Source organism: Pundamilia nyererei, unplaced genomic scaffold (assembly GCF_000239375.1).
Source record: "Pundamilia nyererei isolate P.nyererei 1_Seehausen unplaced genomic scaffold, PunNye1.0 scaffold00008, whole genome shotgun sequence".
Lineage (NCBI taxonomy): Eukaryota > Metazoa > Chordata > Actinopteri > Cichliformes > Cichlidae > Pundamilia > Pundamilia nyererei.
This window is the reverse complement of record NW_005187409.1, coordinates 5,762,205-5,780,136: the sequence shown is the minus strand read 5'-3', so window position 1 is coordinate 5,780,136 and position 17,932 is coordinate 5,762,205. Positions and strand designations below refer to the sequence as shown.

Sequence of the window (17,932 nt, the reverse complement as noted above, 5' to 3'; positions counted from 1 at the left end):
AATACTTCACAGGATCAACAGTCATTTGCCACAACTACGCTATGATGAATTTTAAAGCTTGCTAGATCTCAAATAGAAGCATAGTGAGAGCAAAAAGAAAGAAGTGAACCAAAGATCGAGAAACTGTGTGCAATATGATGCTAGACACAAAGAAAAGCAAGCACCTCATCAAACAAAATCAATTATTGATGCAATATCATGAAATTGACCCAGAATTGCATGAATGACAGTTGTGAAAGTCATGATCAAAACAGTAACAAAAACGAAAGCTAGTGCAACCAAGCAACAATGGGAATCATCAAAAATCTTAAAAGAAGCAAAACGAAAGACAAGGAAATGATTGGAAAAGCCAGAAAAATCAACTGGATGTTTGACACTAAGGGAAAACTATGGCAACACACACAGATCGGTATGAATAAATTACGACCCCACCCACAGACCAATCAACCTTCATTAATTCCATCGTCAGAGTGATAGCAGGTCAAATATCAACATGATATTACTTTGTCATGTATTAGAAATACAACAACATCACCCTGTCTAACACAAACTGCAACACATCAGTGTGGCAAACCTTTGTTGTGATCCTCTCTAACGTGAGACCATTTAAAAAATGTAAAGTATTTGAATGAACATATGCCATTTATAACAATAATTGGGGTCATTAAAGTAGGACATTTATGGGCTAAATGCAACACTGGCCTGGCTGGCTTTTTTATTTTACTGCTCCCTTGGTGTTTAAGTATACTGGTCTCAAGGCTCTGCGTCACCTTGATCCTTGTGACCCCCCCTCTCTCTCTCTCTCTCTCTCCCCCGCCCCAAACAGTACTCAGTCTTCCCCACAGCGCTCTGCTCTGGCTGTCAGCACAGAGCAAGGCCACCTCTCCTTACTTCTGATTTACATTTATTTCCCTTTGCCAGTTTTTATTTATTGGGGCACTTCACATTTGGCAAATATCTCTTAGGGAATCATAAGCCCTTTGCTATACCTTGGCATTCAAATGAGTTTCACTCCCACAAAGAAGCACTGGCACAGTTAAGCTAGGACTTAATATTTTCACGACTGAAGCCACAAAAATATGGGATTTCTTTATCAAGTTGTTTTAGCACATTTTTTTTTAATTTTTTTGCACTTTTACTTTCACACTTGTGCCTTTGACAATGTTAGCCAAATAGTCACAGCTTCATTCATCCTAATAACTCAAATTCAGAGTTGCTGCATATCCCAGTTTGCACCGCCAGCAACTACTCCCTGTCCATTTTAAAACAGCTAGCCACTGTAGTTGTTCTGCTTCCATTGCTCAAAGATTGGATTTTGAAAGCTGAGCATGTTTTATGGTAAACGATTATACAGTTATGGTTGCATTTAAATGGTCAAAATGAAAACAGGGTGGATTAACAACAGTACAGTGGAAGGTTTGCTGCATTAATTGCAACAAATTACGTTTTCTTTCATTTTTGTTTGTTTCATTTCTTCCCATTTTTAGGTGGAAATGACATTCATGAAGACATGGTCATGGTCTGTGTAGGTAAATCCCCTTCCTTCATGCTCCCACCCACCCCCTTTAACATCACCTACCAGAGGACAGCAAGGGGAGCGTGAGTGGGGACTAGTGTGGGTGGGTTTAAAAAGGAAGTCATGAATTACCTGTCGGTTGGTGCTTTGCCCCGCAGTCTTGAATCCCCCCTGACAGCTGCACTCTGAGACACTGTATGGGTCGGAGCTAGTCGATGAGCATTTGGAGAGTGAGTCACATCCCACCACAAATGTGTTGTCCAAGGGGAGCTCCTGGATCACGTGGTGTTTCTTTGGGGCCACTGGTGTTTCGGGTTTGATTTGAAACGTAGGCTGAGGGGATGCAGATTTGTAATGCTTGGCTAAATCGGGGCTGTCAGGTTTGAAGGTGGTCGGCGTGGTTGCCCAGTTGTACTTCCCCATGGTTTGCTCCTCTAGCTCCACAGGGAGATCCAGTGTGCCATTAACATGCTCGTGCGTGGGGTCGTCAGGCTTGGATTCATCTATGGTCACAAAGTTCAGGAGGAGGCTCTTAGGAGATCGCTTCTTTCTCTTCTTCTTTTTCTTGATCTGACGGTTTTCTTGGTTAGGTGACACCCACTCTCCACTTTGCTTGCCCTTCTGCACTACTTTATGTCTGGGTGTCTGTCGGCAGCGCACTAAAGCGGTCACAAATATCACCAAGATGACAGTCATGGTCCCTGCTATGATAGCTATGACGACAATCACATATCCGTTAGCTTGAGGGGCTACCTCACTGTCCCCTATGTTGCGATCCAATGGTGTCTCCATACTTTTTCGCAGTTGCTCTTGTATAAAGGTAGCATTTGACACAGAGTCATTTACAAACAAGTGAACGAGTGCAATAGCATGTAATGACTCCGGCTGGCCTAAATCTTTGACTTTGACTACCAGCCTGTGCAGCCCCTGATCAGCTGCAACTATTTTCTCCTGCAGTGTTATGTTACCCGTTGTTTTGTCGATGGCAAAGAGACCTCGAGGGGAGACCCTAGATGTAATGATGATGCTGCTAATAAGACTGTATTGCAGTTCAGCATTCATACCAGTGTCATTGTCAATGGCAAACACTCTGGTGACCACAGCACCAGGGGTGGTGGTGGTTCGCACTAGGTCATATGAGTAATTGGAGGACGGAATGACGAACACGGGGCGATTGTCATTCACATCGACTACATTGATAGTGACCTTGGCATAGGAGGAGCTTGGAGGTTGTCCTCCATCAACTGCCTTTACCATAAATGTGTAGGAGCTTTGCTGTTCCCTATCAAAGGTAATATTGGGTTTGATCACGCCAGTTTGGGGGTCAATGATAAAATTGTCTTTCCCATTCAAAATGGACAAAGTTACAACAGCATTATCTCCTGCATCTGCATCCGTTACTGTGATTAAACCAACAGTTCCATAGAGAGGCAGGTTTTCAGGCACATAGAAGTTGTACTCAGGGTGTGTGAAAGTTGGGCTGTTGTCATTAAGGTCCTGGACAATTAGCTTGACAGTGACATTGCTCTGCAGGGATGTAGAGCCATTGTCCCTCGCTATGACAGTGAATGAGTACCTCTCCTGCTTCTCTCTGTCCAGTCGTTTGCCAACAGAGAGAATTCCTGACCGTCTGTCAATGTTAAACCCATCAGGCGCATCAGGGCTGAGAGTATAAATAATCTCTGCATTATGTCCACTGTCTGCGTCAGTGGCGCTTATTTTTATTAACTGTGTAGAGGGGTCATTGTTCTCCGGTATGGAAAGCTGGATTTCGGGCTGGGGAAAGATGGGCGCATTGTCGTTCTCATCCTTGATTTTAATTAAGACCATAGCTGAAGTGTTCAAAGGAGGTGTCCCCCTATCCGAGGCCACTATCTTAATTGCATATTCTCGAGTCGTCTCATAATCTAGAGGAGCAGCTGTCTCGAGTAAAAACTGATCATTAAAGACAGGCTTCAATCGAAAAGGAACATCATGGTCAGTGTAGCAAGCTACTTTGCCATAAAGATCTGCATCCTTGTCAGTAACAGTAATTAGGGCTATTTTGGTGTTCAGAGGTGCATTCTCAGACAGCAGAACAGTTCCATTAACCAGGTTGATAATGTAGCGAGTGTCTATAGAGGGAACATTGTCATTAATGTCTGTTACATTAACAGTCACTGTGGCTCTGGAAGGGGTGGAGCTGCCATCACTGGCCAGGACAATGAGTTTATGAACAGGAGTTACCTCCCTGTCCAGTGGCTGCTTCACAGTGATAAGTCCAGTAGAGCTGTTGATGGCAAAGTGACGTTTGGTTGAGGAAGAGATCTGGTTGCTGAAGGCAAAGTGGATCTGCGCATTGGAACCCAAGTCTGCATCCGTGGCATGAAGCTGAGCGACCGATGTTCCCACTGGTGCGTTTTCTGGTACTGTGACTTCCAGCTCACTGTCCTTGAAAATGGGGCGATTGTCATTGACGTCAGAAATGGTGACTTGGAGAATGGCTGTGCTGGATTTGGGAGGGTTGCCACCATCCTCCACCTTTATCTTCATGACAAAGGTATCCTTCTGTTCACGATCCAGGTTCTGCTGAACAATAAGCTGCGGCCACTTGTCACCTTCGGGCGTCTCAATGATGTCTAAGCCAAACTCACTGACACTCTGCAAAGACAGGACAATATATTTAATTGTAGGTGTTGATTTTATATACCTATTTGAATAATGGAAACAAAATGAAACCAGCTTGTTAGTGTTAAATAGCATTTTACATGTCCACTCATTGTTTTTAACTTCAAATGACATTTCTTACAGGATTTTATCCTTAAGTTTTTGTTTCTTTGTTTGTTTTTTAGGGGCTTTCCCCTTTACACTGTCTGGCACAAGACAGTGTGAGTTTCATTTGGTGCAAAAATTGCTAAGCCACTTCAATAAAACCAGACTCGACTGATATATTAGTACCATAACTAAGAACATCACATTTTGACTTGGGTAATAACAAAGAAATATGTGATAACAATTCCAAGGCATCCTTGGGCATTTTTGTTCTTAAATTGCAGATTTTTCAATTATCTTATAACAACAAACATCTTGTTGAGGTTTCTCCTTAGGTTATTCAGGTTCCTTTGTAGCCCTTCTTATGCATCCTGATGAATGTCAAGTTAAACAGTCTGGGAAATTCTTCAACAAAGGCAGCTGGCTCTTTGCTCTGCTCTGCTCATCTCAGTTGGGTCCCTGCAAACGTGCAAACATGCTAATCATCAGCTTTTTTTCAGGCTTTTTGTTTTGACACTTTCTAAACACATCCCAAAAAATATATGAAATACTTGGTAATAAATCCTTTTCAAATGACCATTTTTTAGTAAATGATCTGTTTCGACTAACTACTACTTTAAGAGATTTGTTTACCTTTTTATCCTCATCATCCAGTTTCTGCTACTATCAATAAAATCAGACTTCACTCAACCTTTCTGTACAGTCTCAAGTTAAAATAAAACAGCTGTCTTTATAAACATTTAAACTTTGACATAGGAGTGAGAGACAGCCAAGAATGGAGACACACCAATAAAGCACTTGAACACGCCTCAAGAAGTCTCTATACATAAAAAGAAAGACAGTTAAAAAGTCTGCATATTAGAAATGCTTTTCAGTCAGGAGGAGCTAAATCTAGGCAAAAGTAAAGCTGGAGGATGATAAAAACAAATACAAGAATAATCCACATGATAAACCCGAGGATCTGGCACTCAATGCTAAGAGTAATTGCCTTCCACCCCCCTAAAAAACTAGCATTAATGTTCACTATTTTCGTAGTCCTGACAAATACATGGTATGGATCCATACCATAGCATACTAGTATGAGAGAGAGAGGGAAAAAAACAGAGAGTGAGAGAGAGAGAGAGTAGGGGGAGGAAATAAGAAGACGATCAAGCCCATGAATGAGCTGCATGCACATTATGAAACAAAGAAGCCCTTTGAAGCTCTTTCAGTCAGAAGCAGTTTCATGGTAAAACAAGAAAAAGCATCCTCTTTAAAGAGATAAGCTTCATGCTGCACATAATGTTGGAAGAGATTACTCTGTCTAGGCACAGCTATCAAATGAGATTAAGATATATACATTCTGCTTATTCAAGGGAGAAACACTTCAACCAAATTGTGAGCACAAGAGTCCTCAGTAGGTTTCAAAATCTAGAACTGTCCTTGTGCCAACATAGCTTTGTAGCCGACACAAGAAAACGTGCAGCTGCAGCATGTAAATTATTGTGTACTCTGAAAAATTGCTTGCAGAGGGAATGTTGTCAACATGTCAGTGATTGACAGAACTACTTAAAACAGCCAACACTGCAGCAATGATCTTTCAGACCTTATTTTGTCATCCTTCTGGCAAGCAAAAGTCATATAGGGATAAGCAGACATTGCATATAAAACTCTGCGTGGAACTGTAGAAAAAAAATTGCCTTATGGATAAACTCTGCTGAATCTTTATGTACCCAGCAGAAGTATTTCTAACTGAAAAGTCCAAGACAACATTCTAGGGGCTGTATTGTTAAGCACTACTCGAGCTATACAGATCTCCTCAATCCTCAGTCGTTTGAATAGTTTGCAGATTCGGCACAGAATAGCTGCACGCTGATATTTTCGCAAAGCCCGATGTTAATAGTAGGATGTTGAGTTAGCATGTGTCAAAGGGAATGCTGCACAATGATTTATAAGCCGGCGTTTCCTCTATGCTTTTGTCTTTTTTCCACACAATTTTACAACTGACAAGGCAGCACTCACCGCATTTCAATAACTTGGGGAGAGCTATCTCTCAGGCTGTGCATCCTCCTGAATGCAGAATTAGTCTGGTGGATTGTGATAAGATCTAGGGCAGGCTAAGAAAAGGCCAAATACTAGCATGAATCACTCACTGGAAACCTTAAGGCTGAGTGAGAAGGACAAAGCTCTCTAAACGGTCAAGTGTGCACATTAGACCATGCCTCGCTCTGCCACCTCACATATTCCGTACAGGTACATGTCTTCTTGAACTTTGATGACTTGCCTTTCATCCCACATTACAGGCCCACAGGTTCTCTGGAAGCCAAGGGGGGGATTAGAGCACCGTATATGTGAGGTTTGTGAAGTACAAAATCTAATCAGAGTTGGCTAATTTAAATGAAAATGATTGAGGGACACTGACAGAAGCAGAGGTGGCAGATGATGAGGGAAGGATGAATCTGAACCCCATTTTGCCGACAGTGCCTCAGATTATCAGTAGATGCATCTTTCACTCAATTTGATGACCTTATTAAAACTCAGAGGAGACTCAGATTGGGCTGTGAATATATCAGGAAGACTCTAGTCACGGTGATGCCCATGGATGGGACTAAATAGGCAGAGGTATTCATCACAAGCTATAGCACCTCTTTATAATGCCGATAGAAACTCTCTCTCTCTCTCTCTCTCTCTTCCTCATTCTTTCTCTCTACCCCTCATCCCCTTTTGCCCCTGGCCATGATCTCATGCATATAATTAAGACAAAGGAACCTAGGAAGTGTTTGCCTCTTTTCGTCAACCCCTAGAAGAAGAAAATGTGTCAAAATAGGATGCTAATGAAAAGTAGAAATGCTTGAGAGTGAGTTCTCCACCCAAATATTCAATGCCTATAGGCGCCATGCAATGAATTAATCACATTTTTCTTGCTACATGGGAATGAAGCTTGAATAAATTTTGCATCTTCAAATCAGTTTGGGAATGAATTTGGTCAGGCTCAGACTTGGAGTACCAGAAAAAAAGACTACTCCGCTTCAAATCTAAGGTATATTTCAATTAGAAATGTGAAAAAAAAAATAACAGTGGATTGGCCTTGGAAATAACTTCAGACAAAATATGTTGTTGGAATAAGGTTAAGCATAAATGCCCTAAATACAGACATTGTTTTATTAGTGGAACATAGTCAAGCTAATGACAGAATTAAATTTAAACTAAATATATTCTGTTTTAAATCTACTGAAAGATGCTGACGTGAATGCAAGGGCACATGTCAAGCACCAAGCACCGGAATAAAGAACGGTGCCAACTTTTGAAATTGTAAAAAGCGAGAGGAAAACAAACGCTAAAATCTCATTTAGTCCTGAGTACGTTTCTGTGTTGACCCGACTTATCCTGTGAATATGTAGTGATCAAATCTCCCTTCGTGGGGGATTCTTCTCCAGTCATGCATGTGATTACTTTCTCTGACCTTGACCATTTCTTAGGACAACTTCTATTCAATTCAGGTGACGTAACACACCGCTGCACTGATGGTGGAGTTTTGCTCAAAGTATGATTACCAACCATTATATGTGGAGCTGGAGCACTGTGTAGGACGAAATTACCCGTTGTCCTTCTTGGCTTTGAAAAAGAAGGAAGTTGCACAAAAAAGGCCACCATGTTTCTTTCATTTCTTCTGTATATTGACAACTCAGGCAAGTTACATGTGGAGTGACACACCACTGAGTATGGCTCATTGGGCTACACAATGGAAGCAATTTTAGCACTGTGCCCTGTACAACACGAGAAAAAAACTGGGCAAACTATCATTCTGAGGGAGCTTCTGAGACAAATCTCACAGGACCATACAAAGATAGTCCAAGGGTGGCTTAGCGGCCAAGAGCTATTCTAGGAATTGCTTACACATTCCTTCCCCCCTAAACCCCTGGCTTTCTACTTCACCACTGAAATAAAACATACCAAAGGCTGAAAGTGCATCCAACTCACTTTAATGCTTCACCCTACATCGTTTTACTCATATGGAACCTGGGATACAAGCAAATTAATCTTGAATACAATGAGAATATAATGAGAAGTACCGAAACGGGGCTGTGGAGCCAAGGATGCTGAAAGAAGACTTTCCTGGAAAAGATAACACAACCACAGCCTAGGTACAGTCTTTAGAAAGCTCCATATTGTAGAAAGGGTAAAGAAAATTATTGCAAATGATCATCGTAATGAGCAGAACATTTGGTTGGTGATTTTCCAGGCATGAACAATTCAGGACATTGCGCTGGAGAGGTCTTGGCAGTGGGGAGACTCTTTAAAAATGCAAATTGGTATTCAAGGCAGACACAGACAGCAATGATTCTGTTCATTCCTACACAATGTTAACGTCATCTGAGACTCCACGGTGGACTTGTCATGCTGCCTCACACCGTTCCCTTAAGTACAACAACTTTTTTGCATTTGTTATTATTACAGTTATATAATTTCGTTTTATATGATCATGTAATATTCACTACTTATCTGCAAAGCCTTTAGTGTTGTCTAGACTGTAATTGAAGAACACATGATAATATCTTACATTTTTCAACTTGGAGCTGAATTCATTAGGTAACAAAGAATATTACAGTGCAGAAAAAAGGCTTTTCCTAGTTCTGTACTGGATGCATATTACAACAATACAGTTTATTCCTTTACACCTGCTTTAATGCGCTATGTTTAGCATATGTAACCTGTTGCTGGACATGCAGTTTATGCTGTGTCTGCACTTTCTGCTACATGTTCTCTGTTAATACACAGTGAAAACAGCCTTCTCTACTAATGAAAAACATATGGAGATATTAATGGCTGGTATCTAATCTTTTAGACTCTCCAACATATTGCACTGTATGAAAAAGTAGGTCATATTTTCAATGCAAATTGTGAATTCATTTGCAGTATGCATATATACACTATAGCACTACACTCTACAGCACCATAAAGGGTTTAAAGAATCAGCTAATGCAGAATCTGAGTCGTATTAAATGAAGTCTACAAAACTGACAAAGAAAAAGGATGTAAGAGCTCATTAATTAACAAATAGTCAGCTATTCAGACCTGATGTACACAGGTGGCATGTTGCAGGCATAAGAGTTTGTCACAGCTTAATCAATAATGTGAGCACTGAATATTGTGCTTGCTTCGAAGAAAGTCAGACAATTAATGTCATACTTTCTATTGTGTGTTTGTTCTTTAAAAGTGTTTCTCCAAAACAAATTACTACAATCGTTTTCAATCTCTCAAATGTGTGGCTGTAATTGCTCGGAAAGTTACATACCTAACAGACAATTAAAGTTTATTTATTTTATTTAGTCCTTTCAGTAAACGTGTACCTTGAATGCTGTTCCAGTAACACAGTGCTTCGAGCCATATTCTTTCAGTCACTTACTACTCCATTTAATTTGGAAGAAACAGCAATTAGTTTAGGCTGCCAGCATGGAGTATTATAGTGAAGTTGATATTTTAATTAGTCTTTACGTGGAAATTCTTTTCTGATACCTGGATGTGTTTGATTATTAATGAATTTGTTACAGTTGAGAGTTCAGCACATATCAAACAAAACAGGGATACATTAGTGCTAGGGACTCAGACACAGTGATTTTTAAACAAAATCGTAATTCGTAAAAGAATCAAATACAACATCCGAAATCGGAAGAACCAACAAAAAGCATTAGATCCATCGGAGGTCTGTTAAACATTTCAGGTTCATTAATGAAAAAGCTCATTACAAAATCCACTTTGAACCAGATATTTAAAAAACTTGATTCTTCCAATTCTTCCAATAATCTTTTGAAAATTCACTAATGTATAAGGAAATACTGCCTTATTTCATTTTCCATTTTAACATTAATAAGATTTCAAAGACCACAACAAAATACTTTATTCCTTTTTTTCTCTTTTTAGATATCAATAATGAAACAGGCTTAATCCTCACCTTGACTAGTTCATAATGTTGGATCCCATTGATCCCAACATCAGGGTCAAATGCTGAGGGCACCGGGTATCGTGTGTTAATGGCTGTGTTCTCTGGGATGGAGATGTTTATTACAGTGGACTGGAAAAGGGGTGCGTTGTCATTCACATCCTCAATCAGGAAGCGGATCTTGACCAATCGGAAGATCTCATCCGGCAACACTGCCACCTCAATCTCGTAATAGCAGCGTTTCTCATTGAAGACCCCGGAGCACAGCTTCTCCCGGTCAATTCTGTGATTGGTGGTAAAGATCTCCCCTGTGTTAGCCTCCACCCTCACCAAAGGCACATCGCCCGTTTTATACACAGGCTTGAACTGCAACGGCGAGGATAGCCTGATGCTGGGGTCTAGGTTCAGGTCCAGGTCCTTGCGCAGATTCCCAATTCGGACGTTCTCTGGTTGCTCCTCCTTCACTGTGTAGTCCCTCTCCTGGGCCTGGCATTGTAAGACCACACAGGTGAGCAAGACCACCAGCACATGAGCCTGACTTGCTAAGTCCATACTCAAGAGTAGATGGGAGCCTCACTTTCACTGCAGCAAATCTGTCATGACAGACGAGCCAGAGAGGAAAAAAAGAAGAGAGAAAGACAGAACGCACAATGTCAGTGTAGAAAATTACACGGTATTCAAGTTCTGCTGTAATTAGTACTATTTTCCCTCATGGAGAGTTTTCAACTTGACCTCTTCATCCTAACTAGTTATGAGCCAACATCCTTCCCATGTCTTTGAGAGCAAATTAATGGCAGTTTTACACAATTAACCTTTGATGACATCCGTTGAGCAAGCGGACACGTAAAGGCTAGTAGTTCATGCATTCCATCAATCCATTTCATCGCCGTAATGAACCATTTAATATTTTTATTGAGAAGTATGAAAGCAGTTAGATTCAGTGTTACAATGAAATAGTTTTCTTTCAAAACTTGTTAACAAACTACTTTGCCTGAAAAAAGAAGAACCAAAAAAATGGATAAAAGCTTCATTTATATCCATCCATTTCCCTAACCGCTTGTCCATTTGAGAGTTGCTGTGGGGGGTTGGAGCCCAGCTGTCATAGGGCAAAAGCAGAGTACACGCTGGACAGGTCGCCAATCTATCACAGGCTAACACAGAGAGACAGACAGACAACCACTCATGCTCACATTCACACCTACAGCCAATTTGGAATCACCAATTTAACTAACTTGTATGTCTCTGGACTGTGGGAGGAAGCCAGTGTACAAAGAGAGAACCCACGCAGGCGCCCTTTTGCTTTGAGGCAGTACTAACCACTGTTCTGCTGTTCCGCCATCATATATGAGTCGGTCTAAGTCAATATGCTACAGTAGTGTCCTTATAAAGCGCATCCACACGCAGGCTTTGGCTCATTTGGAAAAAGCAGAAATGAGCCTTAAGCACTGTTGCTTCCATGCATGAACGCACACACACACACATGCACACATGCACACACACAGACACTTGGAGTTGTACCGCTTGACAGCAGCTATTAATGGAGATCATCATTTGTTTGGAATGTAAACAATCGAGCTCTCAAATATTTCATGAACGTCCGTGTGTGCGTAAACTAGCACAGTATGATAAAAGCATTGTTTTAAGTAAGAGCAGTAGAAGGAAACAACAACGTGAAATGATTTATTGCGAGAGCCACCATTAGTCAAATTAGAGAAATTTAATCTGAACTTCATTACATGCTAGCAAATGTTTTATCTCCAGCATTAAATTTAAACTGCACACAGTATGCTGTTTGCGAGGCAAAAATGTTTAAAACACAGTGAGGCTGATTTCACATAAGTTAACAATATTCACTGATGACTTTTCAAGCACAGAGTCCTAATTCGTTTGAGTCTGTTATACATTTTTCTTTTGTACAAGTACAAAAGCTTGCCAAAGCGCAAGATCCTCGATTGCTAAAATCCAGGTAGCTCATCGGAAGACGATACTGAGTAATACCTTACAATTCAGCACATATTGTAGCATAAATATTGACTGCTTTCCACTGGTTAAAGCTGCAATAGGCAGAAAGTGAGAAAAGGTTGCAGGAAAAAAAAATACCAGATTTTAAAAATGGCAGCCCTCCTGCATATGCACATACTACAAGCTAAAAATATGTCAATATGCTACAAAAACTCAAACCCTGTTTATCCCTGCTTATCACATTACGCCACTGTGTTATACCTCCTATCTTGGCTTTTCCATTCACTATACTAATTTGTACAGCTCGGCTGATTTGGTCTAATAAGGTTACTAACGTACTAAAGTCTGCAGTCACAGGCTAAATTTTCTATTGTTTGAAAACCTAGAAAGAGGATAGGAGAGAAGTAGAGACTAGATCTCTGTGAGAGCATTTTAATTTAATATACCACACGGTTATTATTAATTTGTTTGCCCAGTGACACCAAATACATGTTGCCCCCTGAACCCTTACCTGTTATTAAGTGAGTTACTCTATGTGTGATGTGATTTGCTAGCTAGCATTTTCTATGAGGTCATTCATTTAACGTTCTTGGATTTACTCAAGAGACTGTATTTCGTAGTGTCACCCACAGCTGCGCTGGTCTCCACTGAGGTTTTGCCACATATGCATTAATAGGCAGAAGTTAAGTCTTATTACAAAAGTGCATCCTTCTTTGCTAGATTTTTTTTTTTGGGGGGGGGGACAGGAATATTATATTACTGGTCTGTTTTTAATCAGCATGTAAGGGTAAAGTCTTAAAAGTCTTATAAGCATACCCCCACCCCACAGCCACAACCACCCATCTGCATTGCAGCACAATTAACAGTTAATAACTTTCCCAGTGAGTGTTTGTTAACCTTATATGAATATCCACAAGATATCGATTTGTATTCACAAGGCGGCTGCCTTGAAATCAAACACACATTTGCTTCGAAGGATGGCAAATGTGTATGACAGCCACGACACAACAGTTTACAGATTCTACTTTAAATTTGTACGCATACCCGACTTGTTGCTATCCAGGTATAATATTACCTACTTTATAAAATTTCCATCTATTTGAGACAGTATTCTGTAGAAAAAGTATGACTACCTAAACTGCACTACAGGGGTCCTCTAAATTGGCAAGGCAACAGCGTTCATAGCTATTGAAGCTTTCTGCCCGCTGACAAAGGGGAATTGATTAAAAATAAGAATTTAATTAAGCTGGTTTTGAATCTCCAACAATTGCAAGGCATTCATGAAATGTGTAGACACAGACTTCCCACATTTCACAAAGCAGTCGCACGAGACTCATTAAAGAACAGTTGAACAGAAAAAAAAAGCGAGATGACATTGATCTGTGTGAGGGTTACTCATTCTACACGTGCAATATTAGCAGTGCTGTACTGTCACGTCAAAATATCGATGAGATATATCCTATTAGTAACCGTGACACACTTTACTTTGAAGTGTGCATCTTTCTTAGAGTGAGCAGCAATTGCTTTACTGTGATGATCGCCAGGCAGTGCAAGGCTGAGCTCGCACGACGCAAAATGAAGTTTAAATTACATCCTTAAATGGGATGTGATTCGCTGAAGTAAAAAAAACAGAAAAGATCAAAGCATGATCTAGATCTCCTCTTTCTGGTAAGTGACAATAATGTGCTGCAGGATGAAGGCGTGTAGTATGTTTTTCATTCAGTACATGCAGGAGTACAAATGTAGTAATAAGCAAGACACCCTTGCATCGCTAATGGGTGTTGCAAATGCACTTTTTTTTCTATTTCAGATATACATATACATCAGGATAAATACACATTTGTAGCTATTTAACTAATGAAGTTAAAATATTAACTATTTAACAAGTGAGAGGTACACCTTGCCCTTGAACATATTTACTCCTGGTATTCTATTAATTTGATGTGGGATCTTTTCTCTGAACCATGATTTTCAACAAGTGCAGTGATTTTCACTTGTCACACTTCTTTAAAAACCTGTCCATAAGGGATCAGCTAGGTGAGAAAGGAATTATGCTGGAGGGGGAAAAAGTAAGAGGAGGGGGATTCTAGGTGTCAGTCAGAGTGTCTCCTTTGCTTACATTTCACTAGTCTGCTGAAATGCTATTTTGAGCCCCAGACAGCAGGTTGAATCCAGTAGGCAAACTCAAGCCTCCCTCTTGGGAAACACAGCGAAGAGGAGCAGGCTGGCCCGAGATCACTTTCCACGACAGTGTGATGGACAGGTCTTCCTGTGGTTTGCAACCGCTGAAGGGAGCAGCGGGAGAGGAGACATACATCTACTGCCACCTCCTACCTTCACCCCTAAAAGATACCCTTATTGGAAACTTTCAGTGTAGTTACTCTGACATTTGGAGTCCTTTAACTGTCAAAGCCAGGTTTTTACCACAGTTGTATATCAATATTGCCTGTGGATCCAAAGAGATTTTAAAGAGAGGGCACCGGTAGATGGAATACGTTTGATTGTCATGAGCATTTTCCCTTTTAGCAGCTTTAAGGATCGCTGACAGTCTGACAGACCAGGTTTCTGTCATGATCAGTCAGTTCTTTTTTAGTGCACACCGCTAGACCAATTCTCTTCACATGGTGGTGGAACAAAAGTTGTTTTCTCTTGGGAAACTTCAGCAATGTCTATATTGCCTAAGCTGTAGTGCTTAGACAATATAATAGTGCAAGGTAATATACTGCAAGAAAAAATATCCTCGATATGGAAATAATACCAGCAATGTATGTAGAGTGAAGTTCAACTAAAAAAGAGGGTTACCTACTACATAAAAAAAAGTTCTGATTCATAATATCTAGCATAATGTTTAAGTAGATTCAAGCAATGCTGTTTGGCTGACTGAGCCACTGCATATTCACCTCTGAATCAATTTAATACTTAGATTAATTAGCATGAGAAGACTTTTACTACACAGGTAAACAAATGACCTCCGCTATTTCCAAGATGACAAGCTAAATATCAGTGCTGTAATCATGGACCTCAAGAGGGCAGTCCATACATGGAAATCCAAAAGCTAAATCAGTGATCGATTCGATTGGTGCAGTTTTACGTCATCTCTCAAGTTAAATATAACTTGTAAGTACATTTTAAAATCGTATAAAATTTTTATTTATGGGTCTGGGTTGACTAATCCTAAATTCAATCCTAAATAGTCAGAGAAACTATCAAAATAATAAAACTTGTGAAAAACTTGTGAAAAAATTCACTATTATGAATAAGTGCTAAAATATAAATGTCTCTCTTAATGATGTGGAAAGACGCTTCCAAAATGTTCCAAAAGTTTTCCATTGTGGATTCTGAAATCATTTCAGAAAAGATACATTTTATACAGGTAGTCAAATTTAATAAGTCATAGTTGATGAAGAATGAAAAGGACACCTTCTGCTATCTGCTACAGTGTGTCATCAGAAAGTCACCCAAGAGAGGAACTAAAATGAACTTAAATTGTGGAGAAATCCTTAATTAACTGTATTATATAAACTAATTATAACTGTGGAAAGAGTTTGAACGCAAATGCAGAAAGACACCATTCCTGGTAAGAATCCCTGACACCACAGTTACTTACTGTATTAGCTCTTCAGAACACATAGTGTGTCCCTGAGCAAGTTAATGACTCCCAAAACTCAGCACTCGGTAGTGCTGTAGTTCAACCTCTAAGAGCCATAAAACAAATTTGGAGCATGTCATGCAAGGATATTAAAGACTACAGTCAGTTGGTTCAGTTGCGTTTGGCGATTTTAAAATGTGGATGTGAATGATAAAATATTTTTTTGTGTTTTGCAAATAAAGTATATACCTTGCTTCCATCATCCACTGACTCCCTTTTTAATATAAACCGCCGAGGATATTGCCAAAATATCTGGCACATCTCGGGAGCTTCACATTACCATTTGAAGTTATTCTCCAGGAAATACTGAGTTTAACAGGCCTCTCAAAACAGCCACAATAGTAATATGCATGCGGGTCAGGTATAGCAAATTATCTACTAAAGCCAACCGTGGTGTTTAATTCTAGGAAGAAGTGGAATTCATATTGACTATTTGAACTATTATTCCTCGAACAAATTCAGTCCGTGTTTGCTTTCCCCCCCTCTTCCCCCGAGTAGAAGTGTGAACAGGATGAAAGCCCCTGAGGTTATGGTCTGTGACAGCTAAACCGCTTGACCAGGAGCGCGCTGTTGCCGCGCACCCACGCACCGAGCTTAGCGGCCAAGCTGTTGAGAAACCTGCGCTGAAAAGTCCCTGTTGTTGGATGCTCTTGGAAAGTAGGCCTATCTATCTAGCGATCAGCAACGAGCAAGACTAAATAAAGCCCGAAGTCGTGACCGGCCACGCGGTACACATTCATGGTGCGACAACTCCGCTTAGATGCTCCACGATGCACCGTGTAAATGGATAATTTGTATTTACACTCGGTTCACGGGGACGCCTATTATATCTTTGGAGCAGCTCTAGGAAAACCTACTCAGCATCAAAATTACCCACTGTCGCAACACTATCGAACTACCTTTTAGGCTTTACAGTCTCCGAATTTCGCCCAGTTTATGTTGTTGTCCTTGATTTTATATATACATATATATACTTCATGTCCTCACCCTTACCGAGATTTCAGTACGTACAGAGTAAATAAATTAGGCTATGGAGCTCTCCAAATACGCACACAGGATAGAGCGGTCATATGCGCCTACATTCAGAGAGCGCTAAAGTAAAATGCATTTTGTTTTTAACAGTAAAGTAGTAAATATGAGCGAAGCTTACCTTTCCGTTCGAATACGATGAAAAAAATCAACCGTGAGTACCGTCGCGCAGAGACATCACTGATTCACAAAAAAGAAGTGCCATGAATTAATGTGAAGTGGGGGAAACGGGCAGAAAGGATCCTCATCAAAATCGGAAAGAAGCATAGAAAAAATGTTATCCACTACAAAAACTTATCCATGTGCTAAAAGAAATGTGGTCCTCGCGTGCAAGAGAAAAAGGGCATGCACAGCGATCAACTTAAAGGACGCTGTAATTCCTCTTCGGATGTATTGGGCTCACAATCCCACAGGCGGAGATACGCAGTGATCCACGCTTGTTTTACATAAACTTTGTCTCTCTAGCCTAATTTGCCTTGAAATTCCTATTTTCGCCAGCTGGCAGCAAACTTGCACGTGTGTGCGTTAAAAGCCTCTTAAACCGCACATCAAACTTAAATCCAAGAGGGCGAAAAAAACAGAGAGAGACTTCTGATGAAGAAGTGAAAGCTTAAACCTATTTTAATGTTATAACCACTTGTTTTGACTGATTCAAGGCTGTACGCGCTCTCCCCCCAAAAAACTCTTAAATGCGGGATGCATAGAGCGCATCGCCCCCCCAGTGGAGTTGGATCAAAGTGTGCCTCAGTGCAGCATCACTTACAGGAGCCGGGATAGGCGGTTCACCGTATCTGTCTGCTAAGCTGTAGATGTCTCAGTAGTATTGTATGAACTCAGTTCCTCAATGCTGCTCACCTCTCTCCCTCTCGCTCTCCCTCCGACTGACATCATGGAGGTAGGAGGAGCCAAGCTCAGATTTAAGAGCCCCGGTTCTCTTAAAGCCGCACTGCGTTGGAGAGATGTTCGCACTGAGATGTACAGTAGGTGGATGTTGGGGTATACGTGGACCACAGATGCCTCTGCTGTTTGCTGTAGACAGAGTGCTCCAGGAATCTACCTGAAAGCAAGAGGGGGGCACTGTTCGCGTTTATACAAAGCCTTCAGT

The 17,932-nt window shown here is 40.6% G+C and overlaps 1 protein-coding gene across 3 annotated transcripts in view; it reads right to left on the bottom strand.

The window, feature by feature from the left end:
• Nucleotides 1–17,654, bottom strand: part of pcdh11 (protocadherin 11) — a 133,213-nt gene extending 115,559 nt beyond the window's left edge. For 2 of the 3 annotated variants that reach the window (XM_005723119.2, XM_005723121.2), the window contains exons 1-3: nucleotides 16,949–17,654; nucleotides 10,200–10,780; nucleotides 1,649–4,156 (exon numbers count right to left, since the gene is read on the bottom strand). In XM_005723119.2, coding sequence (XP_005723176.1) covers nucleotides 1,649–4,156; nucleotides 10,200–10,739 — 3,048 coding nt within the window. In that variant the 5' untranslated portion in view covers nucleotides 10,740–10,780; nucleotides 16,949–17,654. The remainder of the gene's footprint in view (nucleotides 1–1,648; nucleotides 4,157–10,199; nucleotides 10,781–16,948) is intronic. The other variant, XM_005723120.2, reaches the window with a different exon arrangement.
• Between the last annotated feature and the right edge of the window lie 278 nt (nucleotides 17,655–17,932).